This window comes from Topomyia yanbarensis, chromosome 2 (assembly GCF_030247195.1).
Source record: "Topomyia yanbarensis strain Yona2022 chromosome 2, ASM3024719v1, whole genome shotgun sequence".
Lineage (NCBI taxonomy): Eukaryota > Metazoa > Arthropoda > Insecta > Diptera > Culicidae > Topomyia > Topomyia yanbarensis.
The window spans coordinates 168,950,434-168,975,678 of NC_080671.1; the positions used below are offsets into that span (position 1 = coordinate 168,950,434).

Consider the following 25,245-nt stretch of genomic DNA (forward strand, 5'->3'; position numbering starts at 1 on the left):
CTTTGGGCAATTATGAAAAAGGTAATTAATAATACAACATATTAAAGAAAAAGCCTGCATAAAGTGTCTATTGTATGAAAAAGTGATAGTATGTATTACAAATGGAAACGAAGAACTGTTGTATCAAACACAACGGAAGGCGTATGCTTTCAGTTCCTAATTGAACATTGTCTTACTTGGACGCGCCATGTTAGCAATTTACGCACTGACCAACTGTAGTTTTACCAATAAAAAATTAGTTTTTCTGAGACGACTATTTAAATAGATTTTTTTTACTTTACAGATCTCACTATGACTGAGGCGTTGAAGCTGGCCGACATGCAACGGGCCAGCCTCGAGTTCGAGCGGCAGCGGCATCTGGCAAACTGGTTGATCGAATCTAGTCCGCATATGCCGAAACCATCCCCGCAGCAGCAAAAACAACAACAGCAACTGAATAAGAAAGGCAAATTCAAGCAGAACCCAATGTTTTTCCTAGCGAAAATAGGCCATAACATGAACTTTACCAGCAACAACAATCCTCCAATAGCAAACAATCTGCTCGGAAGCAATTCGATAGCGTCAACCTTCAACTCGCAGACCAACCTACCGCTAGCGATAGTATCCTCGTCCGGTCGAGATGGCCACAAGCCCAAACTGAGACGGTTCAATTCGCACGACACTAGCGCCAATATGTTTTCGGTGGCAGAATTTGAAAATGCTCGCCTAGCTAGGAGAAATGAGCTGGAAAATGCTGCCCTTCTGAGGCAACGGCAACGATACAAGCTGAATTCCCTTTCGTCAGGTGGGGACTGTTCCACCGGAGAAAGCAAGGGATCCAAGCTCAGCAACGAATCTGCTACTGAGCCACTATTTGCCGAACAGTTTCTCGAAAAATTCTCACTTCCTCGTGTGGTGCGGCTCTCTTACACATCGAACGGCGGAAGCAGCTCCGGTGACCAGACCATGACCTCATCTAGCTCAGCCGAATCGACCAGCACTTCGGAGCGGAAGAAAAAGAAGAAATCGTCCTTTCCGAGTTCATCCAACGGAGAGCTGTTCTTGTTGTATCGGCTCATGCGGAATTACAAGCTATACCACGCGTTCAATTCGAAGGCCGGTACCAATCGGAAAAAGGGATACAAAATCCCGCAGGATTATCCTGGTGAGTTTAAAATTGATATTACAATATGCTTATATAAAAGATGTAAGAAAGTAATGGTGAAAATGTACACATTTGTGTTTTGAAATAAGCGAAACCAAAAATGATGCAGATCAATACGGTTGTAAACATTCATAACTTGAATAGAAAATTTGATCTAGAAATTGATATTGAATTCAAGCAACATAAAAAGCATATAATTTTCATATTCATTCATAATCTACTGCGCAATGATTTCACACAAATTTGTTTTGTACAATAAATCTCTAATAGTAAGACTATACCTTTTACTCAAATTGTTTCGATGATTTTACGGGAAAACATCCATTTTCCAACTGATTTTTCAACACTGTGCTCAGCACAGAAAATGCGGATATATATGTTTTCGGTTCGGAGTGTACTCAAAAACTAATTTATGTTAAGATGTGATCCTCTGTAAAAATTTACAGCCCTGGAAAAATGCTTTACTCAAAAATGACGGGTGACCCATAACCGGCAACCCTCCCCTATTGGTAATTAATTACAAATTAACCACTCTAATCTAGGCCAATTAATGAAATTTAATTATTTTATGACCACAAAGTCTATCAAACGAAAATTGTTTAACAGTTATGTGCCCAACAAAAAAAACACCTTTAACAGGCCAACGTGGGTACCCGGGTACCCACAATTTGAAATGCTCATAACTATGGCTTCCTTTAACCGATTTGGACACTTTTAGATGTTTTGGATTCAGAAACTCGTGCACTTTTTGATTCTGTAAAGTTGAACCGGATGAATGGATCTGGTGCTTGGTAATCCGGATTTTCCGGGGTAATGTTCCAGTACTAGGGTATGGTTCGTAAATTTTAATAACGTCCTAGCAATATGAGTATCAAAACTCTTCAAATTGTCTCGAAAGTCTGTTATTTATTGTTACGGGACCCTATGGCAATTTAAAAAATGGAATTCTAATGGAATGGCCACTCACGGCCCCACGGGAACCTGCTCCGGAATGTCCGTTCCGCGGTCAAAGCACCAAATGGTTCCAAAACCACGAGATACAGCCTACTGATGAAATTCCAAGAATTTTGATACCCATATTGCTAGTATTCCAATGAAGTTCACAAATAGTATCCCAGTACTGGAACCTGCTTCCGGAAATCCCGATTCCAGGGAACCGAATGAAGTAACCGGATTCATTTTTACCAAGTCTAAAAGTGGATGAGTTCCCGAATCCAAAACACCAAAAAGTATCAAAATCGGTTGGAAATTACCGTAGTTATTAGTATTTCACTTTTGTGGGTACGTCGGCCTGTTACGTAGTAAAAAAATTCAGGAGCCCCTCCTCACTCCCCCCCTTACTATATGACTAATATTATTAACCCAAAAGCTTGACTTAGTGAAGTTCTAAGATGTCGCAAAGTTTCGATTTCCAGCTATGGATAAAACATGGAAATTTCATTAATTGAAACCCAAAAAGGTACCCGGGTACCGCGTCGGATACACAACGGTTAATGATTCTCAAGTAATGGACGAAGTAGAGTATATTTTAATGATTTTCTTCAGATACATTAATCCAGTTTTAGTGAGTTATTTATTGACCTTGTAATCGAGTGTTTTCTCAATAAGTGTCGCTAAGGTATGTAGGCATGTTTTCGTAGATTTTCCCTTTTGAGTATGAACATGAGCATAATGACCGTACAATTCGTAGTTGCTACTCCGTGATTGACCAGAACAAGCGAAATTGCACAGAGAATCAACGAATGGGGCCTGGGAGTAGCTATCCATCCTACACGTTTCGACGAAAGTTCTATACATTGAAATTCCAATAACGGCGCCGCACAGTGGCACCTGTTCATACAAAGTTGTGACAAAATTATAAAAATTGGTCTATGTGGCTAAAACTTGGGGTTTTAACTAATTTTGGGTCGCTGAATCCATTTCTGCTATCAGTTTTGATATTCCATATATCATTTTTTCGACTACTTTTATATAAACCCATTTGAATGCGTTGATCGCTAAAGGGTTAATATAAACATTAATCATAGTAGCCAATCTCATCGGATAGCAGAAATGGTTGACAAAACTAGAAAAAATCACTAATTTTTCAGTAATATGATGTTGTTTAGGCAATTAATTTGTAAGGAGATATATGAGCTACAGGGCGTCTCCATATGGGTATTTTCAAAAACATAGATATACCAACTTCGACGCAAAAATGCGCAAGATGAGCCCTATATATCTTGAAACTACACTAAATTTTGAGTCAGATTCATGATAAGTGCCCCTTGGGAGACCATCTTAAAAATTGGAAGACGTATAAAGATAAATTACTGATATGATATGAAACTTTTTAATTGGATTTAATTTCTTCCTAGGAACAACTGCGCAACTGTCATTATATAGGCGATTATGATCCTCTTTTGTTGGTGATTTGCTGCATTATCCAGATCTGGTGGAGATTAGATCTTACTCCCCGTTCTTTTCGATTGTTTCCGGTATGAGCGGAATACACAGCAATTTGTTTTCCTTATTTTCCTGCGTTTTTGCACTGAGTTTATTGGCTTCTATGGCGAACATTATGTGTCTGTGATCCGACAAATTAGGTTCGTCAGAGGTGTTCCAACTTCCGTTTTTTGAGCGCTGCATAACGTGGGGTCCAGTACTTTGATCCTAACCGTGTTCATAAAATTAGGTTCAACTCCCTTGTTATATTGCATTGACATAATTTGACGGAAGGTATTCTAGTAGGCGCTCACCTCTGGTATTTATTTCTGTGCTACCCCGTGTTGTGTGATGTGCAATGGTATCTTGTAATTAGAGAGAACAATTTGTTCCGAAGCGCCATCTAGCGGGCAGATAATCCTCAACCAATAGCACACAAACACGCTCCATAACAAATGCCTACTGTGTAAAATTTTGACGGCAATCGGTTAACCCTTTCATGCCCAACTTTTTCTTGTGCATGTAGGGTTTCAAAACTATTTTTCATTGAAAACGGTGGGGTCAAGAAACACGAAAAGCCTTTTTTCATAAAGATAGGTGCTTCCCTCGCACTAGAAGCTACTCTATTTTTATTTTCCAATGCTCAATGTAATTCTCCTAGAATATTTACAATAGTTCAATTGCATGGAAAATGTAGCCAAAGACAGTCTAAATTGATAAGTGTTATCAATTTTCAATAATATTGCAACATAAAGAAGTTATATGAAAAATTCATTTTCTGTCATCAACGTAAACTGTTCCTGGCAGCACTGCTCCATCGGAATCCAATCAGACTAATTGCAATAACTTCAGTTATAGAGCTGGTCCTTGAAACTATTAATACTCAAATGAAAGACAATAGTCACATTTATTAGCATTACTTGTTTTTGTGAGCCAATTTTGCCTTAATTAAAAGTTATAGCTGTTTGAAAACGTTGTTGTCCACAAACAACATGGGCATGAATGGGTTAAGCCATTTGGGAGTCCTTAAATCACATACATACAAACATTGACTTTTATATAAGATAGATAGATAGATAGATAGATAGATAGATAGATAGATAGATAGATAGGTTGTATTGCTCCGATTATCAAAACAGGCTATTGACATGTATCTCATACCGGCTATTGATATAATAAGGCTATTGACATGTATCTCATACCGGAGTTCATAACTTGCGGTATCAGTGCAGTCACAGTTACTGTGGCTGTCGGTAACATAGACAAGAAGGTGTGGAATTAAATTTGACTTCACACAAATCTAGGCTGAAATTTCCCCAAACACAAAATGGTTCTTTACAAAGGAGTAAAACGGGGTGCACTCACCTTAACCATACTGCTGCGGTACTTGTCGTCATCTGAACATAGGAATCACCAAGCTGCCGACGATGACTTCAGGATGGTTGCCGCCCTCGTGGTTGTGGGCATCTTTGCTGTTCTCTTCCTGTCATTCTTTCCTACGATTTCTGCCTCGATTCTGCTCGGTCGTATCCACTAGATCACTAGACGCGACAGGGTTCCAATGCCGCAGATTGTGCGTTTCTCATCGCCCGTGGGGCACTATCACGTATATTGACATAGACTAGTAGAATCCTACGAAGAATCTTGTCCACTTCGTACTACTAAATCGACGAGAAGAACCCCTTGGTAGAAAGCTAAGCAGTTAATTTAGTTGAGTAGGGGAACGCGGGCTATTCGGATCTACCTAAGCAAATCGCTTGCAAAACTCTGCATTTTCTATGGTGTGGCGTGTGCAATCGTGTGCGTAGCCGCAAGCCGCTGAAAAGTGGAATAGAGGGTCCGTACGCTCATTTCGCACAAAAGTGGTGAGTATCTTGAAAAATTCTGTGTTTTCACCCAAACAAAAATGATTCCATAAAATAGAAGCCTCAACTAGGGGCAGATCACTCTAAGAATGTATAACAAATTTGCATCAAATTAGAAAAAATGCATTTAATTTCCATTTTTGCATCAGCTTTGCACTCCCTCGCAGAAAAGTTTGTTTAACAAACGTCCTACGCTGATCCACTTTGTTCGACGTTTTGTTAAATGTAGGGCTAGTTTTTCTGTAAGGTTTTGACGTCTTACACGCAACACAAACAACATTGCACGCAACGCAAAAACATTGCACGCAACGCAAAAACATTGCACGCAACGCAAAATACATTATGAATTTCTATTTTGATGGAAATAAATGCATTTAATTTCGCTGATTTTTAAAAATGCATCACAAGTGATCTGCCCCTGGAGCCTCAAGCTTTCCAAAACATTTACCTTTTATTTTTTCGCTTTTATTTGGTGCTTTAATCACGGTTTTATCATTAGAATGATTTTTGTTTTGAGGATGGCAAAAAAATGAAACATGTTGTATCTCCATGAAGTGGTTTTAATTACCCCCAGTGTCTTAATACCCCTGGATTCCCTAACCAGTGCACAAAATGCGACATGCATCTCAGTGTGGGAAATCCAGGAAATCGACGATTACTCTACTTTACGATATTGTTTACAACATTTAAAAGACCTTCTCGCTTAAGCAATCTAACTTGAGTGTATTCCTAGATTTTGACGATGCTTTTGAAAATGTGTCCTCGCAGTATATTCTGAAAGCGACGCGCGGTCATGAAATATCTGCATGTATTTCAAGTTGGATAAACGCAATGCTTAGGAACCGCATTCTTTGCTCGTCACTAAGATAGACAGAGATAATCTGTTAAGTATTTGCGACTTTGCGGGTTTGTTGACTATTACCAAATACTTACTGGACTTTGTATCGGAACAATCTTTTACTTAATACAACAAGCATTAAGAGCTGTCGAATAGTGACGTCGACAAGTTAAATCATCAGTTAGCTCAAACAGAACATCAATCGTTCTTTTCACTAAGAAACAAATAACAACCGGGGTTCATCCCTTGCAGTTTTTTGATTTTGAGCTACTATATGCAGATCAAGTCAAATACTTTGGAGATATATTGGATTCCAAACTGAATTGGTTTGCTCACATTGAGTGCAGAGTCAAGAAAGCGTACATGGCCTTCGACCAGTACAGACGAACTGTTGGAAAGGTCTCGAACCTAAATACATCTATTGGATTTACACGACAATTGTACGTCCAATGCTGTCATACGGATGCCTTGCGTGGTGGCAGAGGGGAAGTGGCGATGACGTTCCAGTCAAAGCTAAACCATCTGCGCTTATGGCGTTGATTGGTGCTTTCACCACAACTCCGACTGCTGCCCTTGAGGCCCTTCAAACCATTACACATACATCTCAAACAAGAGCCACTATTATCTGCATACAGACTGCAGGCTACTGGGCAGTAACCATGTTGATCTTGCTACCAGTCTTGCAGGACTGTGATCACAAATACTTACATGGGATGAAAATATTCTTGCTCCGAGCGATACTACACTCACATGTAGTTTTCCTTACAGAACATTCTATGTGAAGATTCCCTCTCGAGAGGAGTGGTTGTCTGGGTATATGGATAGGGTGACCATATGAGGCTAGTCGGACAGTCGAAAGGGGATTACCTCCCCCTGTTACCTATCAATCGACTGTGCTTTCTCCACAGGTTTACGGCAGTTACAAAGATCTTGGGTCGGGCAGGCAGAGCTTCCACAGTAAAAAAGTTCTGTGGGTCTGAGAGGAAGAGCTCTACCAGAAATTTTTTCGTGGGAATTCGATCACCGTGCTTTTTAGGATTTACACACACACGCGAAGTTCTTGCTACACCACCACCAGCGAAAGTTTCATGCTGTTGTTGGAGAAATCGGAAATCCTGAATTGAGCAAATGAGACGAATTATTATGAGATCGTCTGTGCAGGAACAGGCTAGGATTTTTAAGCATTAAATAAACGTCATTGAAGCAAAGCAGAAACATCAACGGTCCCAAGTAGCTTCCCTGTGCTATATCTGGCAATCTCGAATGACAACCATTGGTAAGTAGTATCACAATGATCGGACACGCTGTGTGTAGATTCTGTTGTTCCAGCATTCGTCGGTGGTTGAGTTGCAACTCCGGTTGTTGGTGATTTAGTTAATGTTGTTGGGTTTGCTCGCAGTTGATGTTGTTTCATTAGAGGCTTTCACACGTGGTTTGGCACGTAGGGATCTGTCCTTCATATGTGCGCAGCGTGATGTGAGATTTGCTTCTCACGATACGAACACCATTGGATATACCTAGAAAAAAGTTTCTCCAGGTTTCAAACTTTCACCGTTACGTACTTCGACATCAATAGTGAATTTATTGGTTGTACGCGGGATAGATTGTGCAGGCTCACACCAGTCTTATCTTCGTCAATCTAAACAGGTATCTTGATTCTAACATTGACATGCGCAACGAAGTGTTGCATGTTGTTTCCCATAGCCAAACTTTTTGCCATGGCCAAAGTTTTAAATACTATCAGATCCGCATTACGAGTATGCACCTTCATTAATTGTTCCACTTCGCGAACTCAAGGGCGAATTGGACAAACGACCACTGTATGGGATCGAAGATTGTTCAAATTTTGCTGCTGAGTTTCAATCATTTTTAAATAAACGATCGATACCGCATCAGTGAAAGTAACGGTGCATTTTTTTCCATAATTACCAGCTCGAGAGAGCGCTCAATAAAGTTATTCCACGACAGTTATCGTTGTTTCGCCATTTTCCTTTTTATGAAATGGATTTTTAGTAAAACGATAAACTGCCACTTGCAATAGAACTCTAGAAGAAGCAGAATCGCCAAAACTTCGATGTGTCTTCTTAGAGGTAGGCACTAAAGGAAATTTTTCGGATCCCGGAACCATTGTTTCATCTACATTGATAGCGACAAGAGTTTGGTCCACAACTGGAATCGGTTAGATTTGTTCGATTGCCAAATGTTGTTGCAAACAGACTACAGCTCATTCATATGGTACGTACATACGAACGCCTCTTTTCAATTTCCATGGTAAAATGTAAGTTGGAAAAAGAAATAACGAGGTAGGGGAGAGAGGGTAACAGTGGATCAGCAGGAACTATGAAACATTCGCAATAAAATCACAATGCATGATCGCAATCGTCTAATTCCCTCATATTTCACAATTTCTAATTCTTTACACGTGTTGCTATATTTTGGAAGAGATCTGTCAACTCTATCTCTTTTAATGGATATTTGTTTGTTTTGTGATAGCCAGAGTAAATTTGCAATGATAAACATTATTCCATCTTTATGAATTACCATTCATTGAATAAATGTTTAGTCTATTGCTATTTATAGCAAATTTTATGCTCAACATTTGCCGCGAACAAAGTTTTTTGGTAACTACTCATGGTTCTGTGTGATTTCACAATTTTCATGAATAGACCCATTGGGTAACTGTGAAACGATGGCGTATGGGGAACAGTGATTTTTGTTTGTTTTTGTGGTCTGTCTCAAAATGTCAATGGGTTCCGATTTTCCACACTAAATACTACTCATATAGTGCAAAATTAGTAAATTTGGCCAAATTTTGTAGAAATTGTCTCTTATTTCAGGATTGCAGCTAATATGCATATATGGTGGTTCGATGCTACGCGATGATATAGTGGATTCTTTCGTAAACAAACGATTTTCGCCTCAATATAACTTTAATTCAAAGCGTTAGGATCATTCTTCGTCAAAACAAAAGAATAAAATTTATAAGTAGAATATTTCACTATAGATGACATCGTGTTTCATAGTTCCTACCCATGGGGCACACTGATACATTTTACCACCAACTGTTTATTATCCAAAAAATGTTATTTCCCGTGAATTTTACCAGCTGGAAAAAATATATGTATTAGTTAACAACATAGTGGCACTATGTATCACTTTTGATTACACAAATAACATGCATTATCATCAAAATTAAATTGTAGAAAAAATGTGTTTCATTGTTACCCTCTCTCCCCTACTATGGAGAGATTAAAAAATGCATCGAATGGTTCAATTGAGAGATTCGAGTGTATTAAGTTTTGTTTGTCGTACTCTGGAGCAGAGTGAATAAAGCGAAAACTCAATAATTAGAAATATAACGGGTCTTTAATAAAAAATAAGAATGATTTGAATACCTTTCTCTAGTTAAAGAAAAAAGCGTAAATTCTTTTCTCTCCAAGAGAATTGCTCTCTGGACTGGGAATGGGAGAAATGTTTCTTTTCCCTCGGGTGCTCAGTTCAATCGAAGATGGCGTCGAAACAGCAAGTACTCCGCGAGCGAGTTGTGCGGTTTTACGAAACACTTGGCCATCGTGGAAAAAAGTTTACGGTAGACCACTTTCGAAACGAAAACGTGCCCATGAGTACAGTTTACTAGATCCTGGCATCCCTGAGCGTGGAGCGGAAGGCCGGTTACGGTCGCCGGCAAAGATAATGACAAAGAAGAAGTAGAAGAAGGAAGCGTTGAAAAAGCTGTTCGACAACAAGGACGAGTTTGCGTGATGCCGGCCTTGATTCACCGAGCCCTCAAGATGAAGGACATCATCTGTCAGAAGAAGACTCGGTCCCCCGACGACACGGACGAGCAGATAGCCATCGTGAAATCGCAGTGCCGGTGGATGACGAACAACTACCGCGAGACGTTGTTGCTCTCGAACACCCACATTCCAGGAAATGACAGCTATTATTCCAGCGACAAGTCGGGCACACACCCCGAAGTAAAATACAAGTTTAAGCATAAATTTAAAAGAAATGTTATGCTGGACATCGCCATATCGGACAGAGTTATTTCAAAACCGTTGCTCAAGCCGAGCGGTCTGGCCATCAATCAACAAGTGTACCAGGAGGAGTGTCTTGAGAAAATTCTTCTGCCGTTCTTAAAGGAGCATCATGTGGTTGGGAAGTGCGTCTTCTGGCCGGACAAGACGTCTTCCCATTACGCCAAGAAGACGCTGGAGTATGAGCAGAAAAAATATCGTACGTGCCGAAAGAAAGAAACCCCACTAACTTGCCAAAGTGCGTTTTTATCGGCTCCCTCAGTGCTTTAGTGTATAAAAATAATTGGCGAATCAAGGATACGAAGCAGTTGACCACCAGGACCCGGAATTTTATCCGGAAGAAGGACGTCAGTGCCGTCCAGTGCTCTTGTGAGAGCATCGCGACTAAGTTGCGTCGTACGGCTGACCAAGGCCCCTTCTCTAATATTCATTGACTGACTGAAAAAACTCTCATTTTTATTGAACACCTATTATTAGGCTTACAAGAGAAAAACCAGGACAAATCAAGCTTTTTCCTCGACTTCCCAGGACACCAGGACAGTCAGTGAAAAACCAGGACATGTCCTGGGAAACCAGGACGTATGATAACCCTATATATGGACAACAAACGCAAGTGGTCTGTTACACTGACCGTTTACTGATGGAGGTACGTGCTGGTGCTAGTGTCTACTGTCGTTAAATGAGATTGGAACAGTATCACACGCTAGGTAGATACTGTACCGTATTCCAAGCAAAAAATTTCGTAATTATGTGCGGGGTACAATCGTCCTTTCAACAGAGCTTGTCCGTTATAAAGGCAAAGTCATAAAGTTCTACTCCGATAGTTAGGCTGCAAGGCCCTAAGCTCAGGCAAATGACGGTCCAGACTAGTGATCGAGTGCCAAACCCAAATCGAAGAACTAAGCATTGTCAACATTATCTACCTTGTCTGGGTGCCCGGACATTCCGGTATTACTGGAGATGACTGGGCTGATGAATTGGCCAGGGTAATTTCGACAAGTTGGATAAGATAATCGAAATAATAATGAAAAACTGTTGCTTTTCACTATAAATCAGATACTACATTGAACACTGAAGAAGACTATACGTAATAGTTGAAATACTAGTATCTGATTTATAATGAAAAGCAGTTTTTCATTATTATTTCTTTCATTTAAACGGAAGACATCTGTCTTAACAGGATTAATAGTTAAACATGTCGCCAAACAAAGGCGTTTCTAGAACAACTGTGCCCAGTGATTTCATAAAATCTCCTACATTTTTTGAAATTCTACTGCGACATGCTGACCAGGGCTCTAACCGACCACTGTAAACTCAATTATCAGATGGCAACTATTCAGCGCGCTGAGTCATTTATATGTGATCTTTGTGAATCCGATTACGGAACCATATGATCCGACTACGGAACCATCGATCACACCCCAGGGATCCTGTTTGAGTGCTCTCTTATTCAGCATATACATCAACAGGCTGTTTGCTGCTCTCAATTGCAATTATCAGTTATATGTAGATGATCTACGGGAACAATTGCCGAAATCGACAGACAGGTGGAAATGATTAACGAGAACCTTAATGCAATTACCTTGTGAACCACCAAAAACTCTTTGAATGATAACTACAAGAAAACTCAAGGTATCACCATCAGCAAAACCGGCACAGTTGTGCCAAGCATTGAAGTTATCTTTAGTAGCGAGGTTGTGCCATTGTCCGATAAAGTAATTAATCTTGACATACATATGGACAAAAAGATACCCTGGATTCAATAAGTAAGCAATGGGGCACAAAGAATGTATAACACATTGAAGACTTTCCGTCGCTTCACAAGAGTCTCTCCATAGTCACACGAAAGAAGTTAGTTCAAGGCTGTGATATAGTGTACAGGGGCTTTATGCAGTGTGTCCTGCAAGAGTAACTTCACCGAACCTTCAAATTGGCAGTGCGGTTTATGTACAACCTCCGACGCCGTGACACAACACCATCATCGGGTATCATCTACCATCTAACTATCATCTCCGGACATACTATAACATGCAACAGGCGTATGACAGAAACCTCCCAGAGTACATTGACGAGCGCCCAGTGGACAACAGCAACGAACACGATCATTCATCATACCAAAAGAAACACGAAGCAGCGAAAAAGCGTTTTGAATGCTGGAGGCTCTTGCTGGAAGAACCTACACAAGAAATAAAACAAAAACCAACAATTACCATGTTTTAAAGCACTGTTGAAACAGCGATTCAAAACAATCAAGGCTTCACCTTTAGTTAGTTTAAGGTTAGTCTATCTTCAGACCTCGCTCAAAGCAGAAGCAAAAAATCGCAACCCTACCAGTGAAACAAGCCAGCGCTTTGTTTTATATTCAGTGCACAAACAGTATTGTACCGTTGCCCCCGGCTGCTCAGTGCAATGAGTATTCCAAAGGAAACAAAAGTACCCGTGCTACGGGAATGTGTTATTTTCGATCGATTTAAAAAAACTCGTGTTAAACCTCCAATTCAGGAGGTGGAGCAACCAGTTAAAGTTGAAATGGAGCTTAATCTCGCGGTAGTTACGTACGTTCAGCTACACCACGTCAAAACTGTGTTTCGATTACGTCTAGAAGTTTAGCACAGGCAGAATACTTTATTGCAAAAAAATAACAAAATAAATTTAATAACATATAACAGAATCGTGTACATATATGGGAAATGACATGGTGGACGTGAATATCCATGACTTGCCGCCGCGCACTAAGGAAGATCAAACTAAATATGTCGCAATACGGAGTGGAATCTATTACGAATGACGCCAGGAGAAATTTTTTCACCAGTAATCTCAACGGCGTGAGGATGCGAGTGACTAAACCAATATCTTCTTACATGACTATCAAATGCAGTGGCAGATCCATGGGAGGGTCCTGGGGGTCTGGACCCCTCCGAAGTTTTTTAACTTGTTGCGAAATTTTAAAACAACTTCTATTTTATTTAGTTCTAAACTGAAAATCATTCCAAATCAGATTCGACCACCAAAACTAAATTTAATTAAATGAGTTTATTACATATTACGTATTGTACAATGAGCATTTCAAAATCGAAATCTCAGACCCCCTCCGAAATTGTTTTCTGGATCCGCCCCTGAATGCAAATCATCGAAGGATGGCGTAACTTATAAGCAAACAACGTTGATCACATAACCCGAACAGACCACGAAGTGCCAATTCTGTAACCGGACAGCCCACTACGGCAAAATATGCGCCGAGGCAACTAGTCAAAACTCATCTACTACAGCCAACTCTAACAAGCAGCATCCGACACTAAACAAAAACAACGACCCGAATTCCGATGCAATACCGAAGCCAGTCCCTCCCGGTTTTGGTAATGTACAATCCAAACAGAACAAATAATAAAATTTCGACTTCCACCGAGCCTCAATCAGGGGTAGGTTTATTGAAATTTTCTGAAATTGTTGATTGGATTTTCAAAGCATTCAATATTTCTGAACCACTAAAGAGTATACTTTCAGCGTCCCTCCCAACAATTAGAACATTTTTAGAGCAGCTAATTGCTCAATGGCCCATCCTTGCAGAGATTGTATCTTTCGATGAATAATTCACCTCCTCCAGTGAAAGATACCAATACTGTTTTACAGTGGAATTGCAGAAGTATGTCATATGTAAATATACTAGATACTCTCGATTCCACTTTATTTTCGACACGTCCAGGAAAGAGGAAATTCGTGGAATCCCGGATCACCTGCGCTCTCTTGAGATTCCCAAAATATTCTTAAGTAAATTCCAACACATTGACTGCCATAAAATGTTCTACACTGATGGGTCACGAATCAATGAGGCCACTGGCTTCGGTATTTTCAACAATAACACCTCGATCTCTTTCAAGCTTGCAGAACCTGCCTCTGTTTACACAGCCTAACTAGCAGCAATTCACTATAGTCTGGAAATCATTGATACTTTACTACCGAGCACTATTGAGGCACTAAGCTCATTAAAGCTTGATAATCACGCTCCGTTCTTTTTGAAGAAGATACGAGAACACTTGACTAAATTAACAAATAAATCTTATCAATTCACCTTAGTGTGGGTTCCCGCTCATTGCTCCATACCGGGTAATGAGAGAGCGGATAATTTAGCGAAAATAGGGGTACTGGATGGTGACATCTATGAAAGACCTATTGCCTTTAATGAATTTTACAGCGCTTCTCGTCAGAGGACGCTTACTAGTTGGCAAACATCATGTGACTATGGATACCTGGGACGGTGGTTGCACTCAATTATCCCTAAAGTATCAACGAAGGCATTCAAAGGGTTGGATGTAAGTCGAAACTTCATTCGTGTGATGTCTAGGCTCATGTCCAACCATTATACGTTGAATGCGCATCTCCGCCGCATTGGAATCGCAGAAAATAATCAATGTTCTTGCGGAGAGGGTTACGAAGACATTGAACATGTTGTTTGGTCTTGCACTGAATATCGTGAAGCCAGATCCCAATTAATAGACTCCTTACGAGCCAGAAGAAAACCACCCTATGTTCCTTTTCGTGACTCCTTACGAGCCAGAAGAAAACCACCCTATTTTCCTGTTCGTGATATCCTCGCTTTACGAGATCTTACATTCATGGGCCATATTTATCATTTCCTGAAAACAATAAATATTCAAATATAATTATCCCCACTATGTTCCTAGTTTTGTTGAAACAGCGATTCAAAACAATCAAGGCTTCACCTTTAGTTAGTTTAAGGTTAGTCTATCTTCAGACCTCGCTCAAAGCAGAAGCAAAAAATCGCAACCCTACCAGTGAAACAAGCCAGCGCTTTGTTTTATATTCAGTGCACAAACAGTATTGTACCGTTGCCCCCGGCTGCTCAGTGCAATGAGTATTCCAAAGGAAACAAAAGTACCCGTGCTACGGGAATGTGTTATTTTCGATCGATTTAAAAAAACTCGTGTTAAACCTCCAATTCAGGAGGTGGAGCAACCAGTTAAAGTTGAAATGGAGCTTAATCTCGCGGTAGTTACGTACGTTCAGCTACACCACGTCAAAACTGTGTTTCGATTACGTCTAGAAGTTTAGCACAGGCAGAATACTTTATTGCAAAAAAATAACAAAATAAATTTAATAACATATAACAGAATCGTGTACATATATGGGAAATGACATGGTGGACGTGAATATCCATGACTTGCCGCCGCGCACTAAGGAAGATCAAACTAAATATGTCGCAATACGGAGTGGAATCTATTACGAATGACGCCAGGAGAAATTTTTTCACCAGTAATCTCAACGGCGTGAGGATGCGAGTGACTAAACCAATATCTTCTTACATGACTATCAAATGCAGTGGCAGATCCATGGGAGGGTCCTGGGGGTCTGGACCCCTCCGAAGTTTTTTAACTTGTTGCGAAATTTTAAAACAACTTCTATTTTATTTAGTTCTAAACTGAAAATCATTCCAAATCAGATTCGACCACCAAAACTAAATTTAATTAAATGAGTTTATTACATATTACGTATTGTACAATGAGCATTTCAAAATCGAAATCTCAGACCCCCTCCGAAATTGTTTTCTGGATCCGCCCCTGAATGCAAATCATCGAAGGATGGCGTAACTTATAAGCAAACAACGTTGATCACATAACCCGAACAGACCACGAAGTGCCAATTCTGTAACCGGACAGCCCACTACGGCAAAATATGCGCCGAGGCAACTAGTCAAAACTCATCTACTACAGCCAACTCTAACAAGCAGCATCCGACACTAAACAAAAACAACGACCCGAATTCCGATGCAATACCGAAGCCAGTCCCTCCCGGTTTTGGTAATGTACAATCCAAACAGAACAAATAATAAAATTTCGACTTCCACCGAGCCTCAATCAGGGGTAGGTTTATTGAAATTTTCTGAAATTGTTGATTGGATTTTCAAAGCATTCAATATTTCTGAACCACTAAAGAGTATACTTTCAGCGTCCCTCCCAACAATTAGAACATTTTTAGAGCAGCTAATTGCTCAATGGCCCATCCTTGCAGAGATTGTATCTTTCGATGAATAATTCACCTCCTCCAGTGAAAGATACCAATACTGTTTTACAGTGGAATTGCAGAAGTATGTCATATGTAAATATACTAGATACTCTCGATTCCACTTTATTTTCGACACGTCCAGGAAAGAGGAAATTCGTGGAATCCCGGATCACCTGCGCTCTCTTGAGATTCCCAAAATATTCTTAAGTAAATTCCAACACATTGACTGCCATAAAATGTTCTACACTGATGGGTCACGAATCAATGAGGCCACTGGCTTCGGTATTTTCAACAATAACACCTCGATCTCTTTCAAGCTTGCAGAACCTGCCTCTGTTTACACAGCCTAACTAGCAGCAATTCACTATAGTCTGGAAATCATTGATACTTTACTACCGAGCACTATTGAGGCACTAAGCTCATTAAAGCTTGATAATCACGCTCCGTTCTTTTTGAAGAAGATACGAGAACACTTGACTAAATTAACAAATAAATCTTATCAATTCACCTTAGTGTGGGTTCCCGCTCATTGCTCCATACCGGGTAATGAGAGAGCGGATAATTTAGCGAAAATAGGGGTACTGGATGGTGACATCTATGAAAGACCTATTGCCTTTAATGAATTTTACAGCGCTTCTCGTCAGAGGACGCTTACTAGTTGGCAAACATCATGTGACTATGGATACCTGGGACGGTGGTTGCACTCAATTATCCCTAAAGTATCAACGAAGGCATTCAAAGGGTTGGATGTAAGTCGAAACTTCATTCGTGTGATGTCTAGGCTCATGTCCAACCATTATACGTTGAATGCGCATCTCCGCCGCATTGGAATCGCAGAAAATAATCAATGTTCTTGCGGAGAGGGTTACGAAGACATTGAACATGTTGTTTGGTCTTGCACTGAATATCGTGAAGCCAGATCCCAATTAATAGACTCCTTACGAGCCAGAAGAAAACCACCCTATGTTCCTTTTCGTGACTCCTTACGAGCCAGAAGAAAACCACCCTATTTTCCTGTTCGTGATATCCTCGCTTTACGAGATCTTACATTCATGGGCCATATTTATCATTTCCTGAAAACAATAAATATTCAAATATAATTATCCCCACTATGTTCCTAGTTTTTTCCCTTGCTACCCACAAACAATTTAGATATCTTCGCAGTTAGTTAAGTTATATCAAACAATATAAATAAAGGAAAGAAAATAAACAAAGACTACAGAAAAACTATCAATAGGTTTACAATGAAATTCAAGAAAATAGAATGGAAATAAAAATATTTAAAATGATGATTATCCTCAGTGTTAGAATGAGAAAGTGAATTTTTATTATAACGTGATAGTCTGTAACCCGTCAGGGTAACAATTTTGCACTGGGTGGAAATATACCATTTATTGGGTATACACTCCGTAGAGTGTATTTGTTTACATGTGTAATTATGCTCACCGCTGTTCGGTACCGTTCAGTTTTCCTTGTAAATTTTGTTCATTTACGCGTATGTGAACGGTTTTGTTCGTGCAGCTAGGTTAGATAATTTTTGTTAAACATTTGTCAATAACTAACATAGGGCTTAGGTAGGTTACCGCGCTCCTCTTGCTGTTATATTGATTGCTGTTTATGCTGCAAAGGAGTTGACAGTTATGTGGCGGTGCGGTTTTGTGGTGATGGTGTTTGTTTTCGGTGGAGTGGAAAAGGCGGCCATCGTGAAAAAGACGGAAAGTGACGGACCACGGTTTAGAACAGACGTCTGAAAAATAGTCTTTTTTTCGGGACAGTTTCCCGTCACCATAACTGTGACAGTTTAGTGCGCGTGTGCGACAGTGAAAAGTCCTGTCGAAAAATGCCGGCCCGTGGTCCAGGTGTTCAGTAGTGGTGCTGGATCGCCGAAGTGGGATTGCTAACTGCAAAGGAGTTTTCGCTTCCCCGGCTAATCGTTAAAGATCCTGAGCATCCGCGCCTCTCGCTGTAGAGGATAAGCCGAACGAGCCTTGCTCTCCTCTACAGCTAACAGCCAAGGAGAAGAAGGCAGGTAGGACAACGGCTCCGCCTGGGAAGAACACTGGTGTCTTCCGGATTCCTTGCGGGGAGCAAGCAAATCCGACGATATTTCGTCACCGTCGCTAGGGAGGTTCCAACAAAGGAGCAAAGCTCACCTCCCTAGCTAATTGTTAAAGACAGCTGCCGGAGCAGCCTAAGATACGACCGAAGGAGAACGCGGCCGTTGTTGACCCGGCCGGTCGGAAGATACCGCTCGCCGCCATTAGCAGCAGATCGAGCTTCAGCGCGCAGAGAAGTGAAGTGAGAGCTGGAGTGAAATAAACACGATAAATTTAGTTAATGTTTGTTTACTTTTTTTGTTGTTACGAAAATCCGAAATTTAGGTAGAAGCATTTAGGCCGCCCTGAAAAGAAGGGTACGCCGGGCAAACAAGAAGCCGAGTAGTGGGCAAACCCCTACTTACAAGTCTTAAGAACTTTTGCAACATGTTATGTAAAAAAGAAACCCCAGCGTAAAAAAACTTTTGCAAATGCCGTGTCAAATAATCGTTTTATGAAAAAAAAAAAAAAAAAAAGCAATGACCCAATTAAGCAATAATGAAGGAATAATGACCGAGACAACTGCTCCCAAACCGACAACTAGCATCACCAATCAAGAAGCTAATACCGATGAAGACGAATTTACAACAGTGGCCCCTAAGAAAAAGAAACGAATAAGAACCTCTGATCGTGAACAGCAAAAAAACAAAACCGATGACGACATGGACGCGAACGGTAACGCAAGAGAAGGCAGACTGAATGCCTGGCAGGCAGACATTCTTAGTATTTTTTTTAAATTTTACTTATTGTATAAACTTAAAAGATCCACGGCTCAGTTGTGTTAATGTATTGAACCGTGTCAAATAAACCTTTAGCAAAAAATAGCTTAAGGTTAGTTTAACGATTTGTTAATTTTTATTTTGGATCTTGATGTGGTTTCCCAAATTTATATCCTTGAACTGATATAAAGTCCGATGCTGACGGGTTTTGTAACCATTAAAACAACAAATTACAAATAACGAAGCTAAATAAGCTCAGTAGTCGTGGACACCTTCTTCCTACCTCGATGGAAGACGGTCACTACATCCGGATTCCTACAAAGAAACAAAGTGATATTCCTCCCCTTCTTTAATGATATGAACAGCAAATTACAAGGTTTGTCGACAGATACGGAATTCAACCGATACCATTCTGGATTCGGTACTATCGTTCAAACCACATATCTTGTTTATGATTAAGGCAGCTAGGGTTCATCTTCCGAATAAGAAAAAACTTTAGTAACAAAATCGAAGCTGTCCAAAATCGGTACTTACGCTTTGCGCTTCGACATCTTCCATAACGAAACAGATTCCAACTGGTGAACTATGAAAACCGTTTTCAGTTAACATACCTAGGCATGCTCTTGAGCCCAATGCGTCTCGGACATACTGTCTACCAGAGTGGATTGCTCTGGGGTACACTTTCAGAACTAATTACGGTCGCCACTGCGCTGTTACCGAACATTAGCGAGCTTTTATCAGAGTTGACACCCCAATTCACTTTCACTTGACGAGCAATACGATTAAAGCTAGGTTATTGTCTATCTCTAAATGTAACTAGTCAAATAGCATTGCAATTTTTGATAATGCACTTCATCGGTGAGGTAGGTGCTACACTCAGTTCAAGTTAGGTGTTTATATTTTTTTGCACTACACCGATGTTGCACCAGTGCAAAAACGTAATGCTATGAGTAAGCACCATTGGGGCCAAGAGGTCTGTTGGTGTCGATACACCCCTAAATCATAAAGGATAATGAAAATGGACCACCACCACAAACTGACCAAATGAATTCATCATTGCATAAGTTTTTCACATTTATTTGAAAAACAAAAACTACTGTTATGAGATCGCATTTTTATTCTATGCATAAGCTGTTACAATTTACAGAAATGCAAGAAACAGGAAAAATCTTGTTTCGTAAAAATATAAGAATGATTATATAATAAATCGGTTATATATAATACACCAGACCTTACCAAGTACTTTTATAATCTGTACCGTTTACTTCATTGAAGCAGAAGTCGTTTTTCATAGAGATACAAATAAAACGAACGCGCGACATCCACTATGATTACCCTGCTTCATTACAGATGCTTTCTGAAATAGAAGAGAAGATTTATACACTGAAAATTATACGTTACCATCTACAATTAAATAGCGATCAAATATGATAAAGGGTCAAAGATGGTATTATGTATTAGAAAGCGATGAGCGAAAACAAGCAATAGCCCAGCACAACATACAACTAACTCAAATGTGCATATTATTTACCATGCCATAAATTATGTTTAATGTATGGGAAATCATTTTTCAAATTCCAAATCTCTTTTCTTTGCCAGGTTATTTCTCATTCCTAAACGACAAAGGAACCCAGACGGCTACTATCTACACGACAATTGTTCAACTGGTGCGTGAACGCGTCTACAAATTTCTCTGCCTCGAAAACCTCTCAGCATACACTGAATCCCAAGGTACGCGTGACTCCATTCAGACATCGTGATTTGATACTAATCCAATCCAATCCAAAACAGACAATTTTAGCCAAAAAACGCACTACGTCAAGGCAACGGCTAAGGCAGGCCAAGTTTATCGCTTGCTGGCAGTTTTCCAGGATGGAGACCACAAGTCATCCTCTAGTCAAAAGGATTCCACTTCTTTGAACGCCAGCGTGGGCGGTACGGAAAAGGAACGTGGCAAGTACGCTCAACTACTCGGGGATAATAGACAGGTAGGAATCCTTCGTAATGCTGTATTTCCTATAATACAACACCCACAACTTGATTTCAGATTTACTACGTCTCGTTATCAGCCAAAGGTAAATTTTATGAAATAGAACAGCACACAGCTCCTGTGCTGCTGAAAAGCAGCAGTTTGGGACATCCGAGTAGCAACAGCAAAACACCCAAGCAGCTCAATCGAGAGTGTGTCCACAAGATTGGGTTCATCATGCAATCGGAAGTGAATCTGCCGCTGAATTTGAAATTGATTGCAAGCATGAGCGGTAATAGTAGCTCCCAGAATAGTGTACCGGGTAAATTTAGTGTATTGGTCAATGTTTTAAATAAAAAAGCTTACACTATTTATTTCCCCCAGATTATATCACAATTGCCAAGGCCAGTATTGAACATTTTATCATCGCCTGCCCGTTGGATGAACAAGAGCTCGCCTCATCGCTGACTCTAACCAAGCTACATATAACACCCCAGATGAAGTTTACGAAGTACTCGTTGGGTTTCGACAACGAGCAGCGAATGTTTCTAAATGGTGGCATTCAAACGGTGCTTAAATTTTGTCAATTCAACTGCGAAAATTTCACCCGCATCGTTGACAGCGATACCAACTGGGTGGAACTGCAGCAGATGATCAATGCCGTTCAACAGCAGCAGTCTTTCAACAGTCTCAATCACATAACGACATCCGGAGGCAGTAACACTTCGGCAACCAAGAGCGAAGTGCTGAAAAGGCTTAAACTTACGCGACTTTTCGGCGGACCAGATCGAAACCAAAACTCAACATCCGGTCATGAGAAGGAGGACTCGATCATATTTTTGAGTAAAAATGATCTGGAGAACCTTGAATGTAGTCAGCAGCAGCAGCAGCAATTGCTACAGCGCCAAGATCAAGATCAACAACCAATATCACTGGTTTCCGGAATGAGCGAAAAAATGAAAGTGTTTACACCGAGCAAGAAACGTTGGTTCAAGGGTTTGCGATCTTCGGGAAACCAAGAGCACGACAGTGGTGTGGAAGAGGAATCCGAGAAAAAAATGTCCAGCATAGACCGTTACCAGGATATGTCCCGATTGATACAGGAGCGGTTTGGAGAGATGGACATAAGTGGGATCAACGTTAGCAAAGCAAATTCTGATATCGGATATGACGATACAGTTAATGGAATCCCAGGTGATCTGGTTGCAGGTGGACTTCAAAAATGTCTCTCTTTGCAACACATTGAGCTGAAAAGTGGAAGCAATATGGATATCAGAAACAAAGATAAACCAGATCTGGTTAACAACATCAACCTGACTGAAAAAGATCATTCCGATGAGATCATGTCGGAGTCAGAAGATACATTGTTCTTTCCCATTCGCAGCAGTGCCAAACAACAATCGTTCATGACTCAAAAGCTGTACAGCGAGTTCCATGTCAAGACCAAACAGCACAGCAAATCACAGTCAAGCCTACAGCATCTGCTAAATCTTGCCAGTCCCCAGCGACTGTCTGAAGCTAAATGTAAACTGAAAGCGAACGACAAAAAGCGGTCTGAAATCGTTCTTTCGTTTGAAGATTTGCAAAGTCTGACTAGGGAAGAAGAACTCGCTGAAAGTTCGCAACGAACTCAACTCAGCCTTCTTGATGATTTGCCATACAGCAGCGTTCGGGATTCGATTATTCTTCAAGAAAGTGAACCTCGAACACCATCGGAAAGCATCTACGCAGAAATCTGCTCCGATAGTCCACCTGGATCCACAACACAATCCCAGCAAAACCATCCAATATTCTCATCACTTTCCGAAAAGCGATTTACCAGCATTCGCATCAATGTTCCCTCCAGCGACACGTGCCAATTGGTGAGCCACAATCCAGCCGGAAGCCGATGTGCAACCGTAGCCGCTGGTCCCGTAGAGGACAACATCTACAATACGATCAAATAGGAGCTCTATAGATAGTTTCTCAGCTGTAAATTCGGACAAATCGCTACCTGGAAACCACATCAAACGCTCAAAAAATGTATGTGTCACTACTGGCACATGCCCGCAACTGTCAATTATCCCAGGAAACGCCGAAATAAAGGACAACCACGCGCTTATAAAGCCACAGTAATCCGCAAAGATACAATCTTACTTATTTGCTAGTTTTAGAAAAATGAGACAGGGAAGGTAACTAATAAGCGGAATAAAAAAAAACAAACCACGGCGACCAAAGTATTACCGGAACTTGTGATAAACGCGAAAAAGCAATGATAACTCTAATTTAGAATAGACGACAGCAAGAACGTAATCATTATTACCCACAGTTAGCACTATAAAACCGTTCATCAGCTTACATTTTATCACGATGTTTATAGGTGACAAAAGAGCCTTTCGAAAATTGAAAAATATATAACTTACTACACGCACTTGTTAAGCGGTAAAACAAATAGTCAGCATATAAATTGACTTTGAAAATAACTTACTGATAATAGTAGAATAAGAACATTTTGTTTTGTAACATATGTTGAAATTCATGAAACATATTGTAAAACATTGGCAATCAGTAAACCCTAATTTTTACATTTAATTACTTTTTGACAAGTTTTCAAATTAAAAAGGGTATGTCGTCTGGATTTGCAATGTCAAAAACTAAGAATTTCGAGTTAAAGTTATCGTCTCTTAAAGACGGAATCTCCACCCAGGCTCGACGTTTATATCAGGTTCAAAGATACTTTAAACCTGGTTTAAATGTTAAGCGTAGCTGCAGTAAACGGTCCTAATACAAATAACGCGAAATATATTGATTATATAAAAGCTCTGGATTAAAACAAATTGAAAGATCGTCAGCTGGTTCATGAATATGAACCACTACAACCAAAATATTTGCGGATATTCTAATACATAGTTAAGACGATATCTTAGCACTGTATCATCTACTACTCGAACTTGCTAGTTAAGAAATAGGTGTACACCTCGTGAACAACAAGACACGCTTTTCCTCAAAATCGAAGCAACCCCATTTTCCAATTAGATAATATGTATATCCAGTAGATGGAATTATTCAGCCTTACTCTGCCTAAAGATCAACCAATCCGTCATAATGCAGAACTAGGCTGATTAGTTAATTAACATCTTGATAAGTATTTAAATAAAAAGAAAAAAACAAAAACTCACAGCGTTTCCTTGGTTCCCTTAATGATTTCCATAGCTTGCTCGCATTGCTCACGACGTTTCACGTCCGCCAAAACTCGCTTCAAGAAGTACAGTAAGCTATTGAACTCATTCACCAGCAGGCTTCGCTCCTCCTCTATGTACTTCGTCGATTCCCAGTCTGGTTAAAGGAAAATACAAAACCATTAACTACTAGTGTCATTTTGAAACGCACCTGATCGTACCGCGATCGGCTTCCTGGGGTAACGTATCCAGATAAATGTCCATCATCTTTTTCGAATGGCTCACCATTTTTGCGTACTCTCGCTGAGTTTTTATCCGAACCTCACAAAGCTCACTTTGCATTTGCGCGTGCGTCCTGTTGCTCGACGTCGGTGTGGATTCATCAACCTGTGGCATAATTTCAATGCGAGCCTGCAAATTGTCTATAAACCCTTGGTACTGATTATCCACGTAATGACTACAATTCTTCAGATCGTCGAAACTGGCTATTCCCAACAGCGGTAACAGCTCGCCACTCGTTTTCAATCGTTTTTGGCCATTTTTCTGTAGGGATGCATTTTGAGCGGCGAAAAAATCTTTCATATTATCGGTTTCCTGACCATGCATGTCAAAAAATTTGTTGTCTAACAGTTGAAGTGAAATCTCCGTGAGCAGAAAGTTCAAGTTCATTTTGAATTGCTGATGACAAAACCGGGTAGCTTTTTCTATCTTCAACGCCTGATGAGTTCAGCAAGTTGCTGGTGTCGTTCGGCTTGTTATCGTATGATTAATACACTATAATATAATATGTAAGACCAAGTAGATTATTAGAAATTATACTTACAGATTGTCGTCACCAATAAAACAAACACAAAAAGCTTATTTTCTTGTCCTGATACTAGATGCAAACCGACAGAATATCGTATTCAATAAAACTACAATTACAAACTGCAATTACAAAAACAGCAATGATTACAAATTTAATTTAAAAACAA

General features: G+C 40.1%; 2 protein-coding genes across 3 annotated transcripts in view; one reads left to right on the forward strand and one right to left on the reverse strand.

The window, feature by feature from the left end:
* Positions 1 to 23,531, forward strand: part of LOC131682066 (uncharacterized) — a 311,928-nt gene extending 288,397 nt beyond the window's left edge. Inside the window, exons 6-10 of the mRNA XM_058963245.1 lie at positions 284 to 1,144; positions 20,744 to 20,875; positions 20,936 to 21,132; positions 21,192 to 21,435; positions 21,498 to 23,531. Coding sequence (XP_058819228.1) covers positions 292 to 1,144; positions 20,744 to 20,875; positions 20,936 to 21,132; positions 21,192 to 21,435; positions 21,498 to 23,059 — 2,988 coding nt within the window. The 5' untranslated portion in view covers positions 284 to 291 and the 3' untranslated portion in view covers positions 23,060 to 23,531. The remainder of the gene's footprint in view (positions 1 to 283; positions 1,145 to 20,743; positions 20,876 to 20,935; positions 21,133 to 21,191; positions 21,436 to 21,497) is intronic.
* Positions 20,239 to 25,245, reverse strand: LOC131682069 (uncharacterized). 2 transcript variants are annotated; one of them, XM_058963259.1, is made up of 4 exons: positions 25,095 to 25,245; positions 24,493 to 25,022; positions 24,272 to 24,428; positions 20,239 to 20,501 (listed from the first exon to the last, which is right to left on the reverse strand). In XM_058963259.1, exons 2-4 carry the CDS (start codon positions 24,938 to 24,940, stop codon positions 20,489 to 20,491), a joined length of 618 nt encoding a protein of 205 aa, XP_058819242.1. In that variant the 5' UTR covers positions 24,941 to 25,022; positions 25,095 to 25,245; the 3' UTR covers positions 20,239 to 20,488. The 2 variants fall into 2 exon arrangements, with proteins under 2 accessions (XP_058819242.1, XP_058819243.1); XM_058963260.1 differs by having other exon boundaries at positions 24,493 to 25,045; positions 25,095 to 25,239.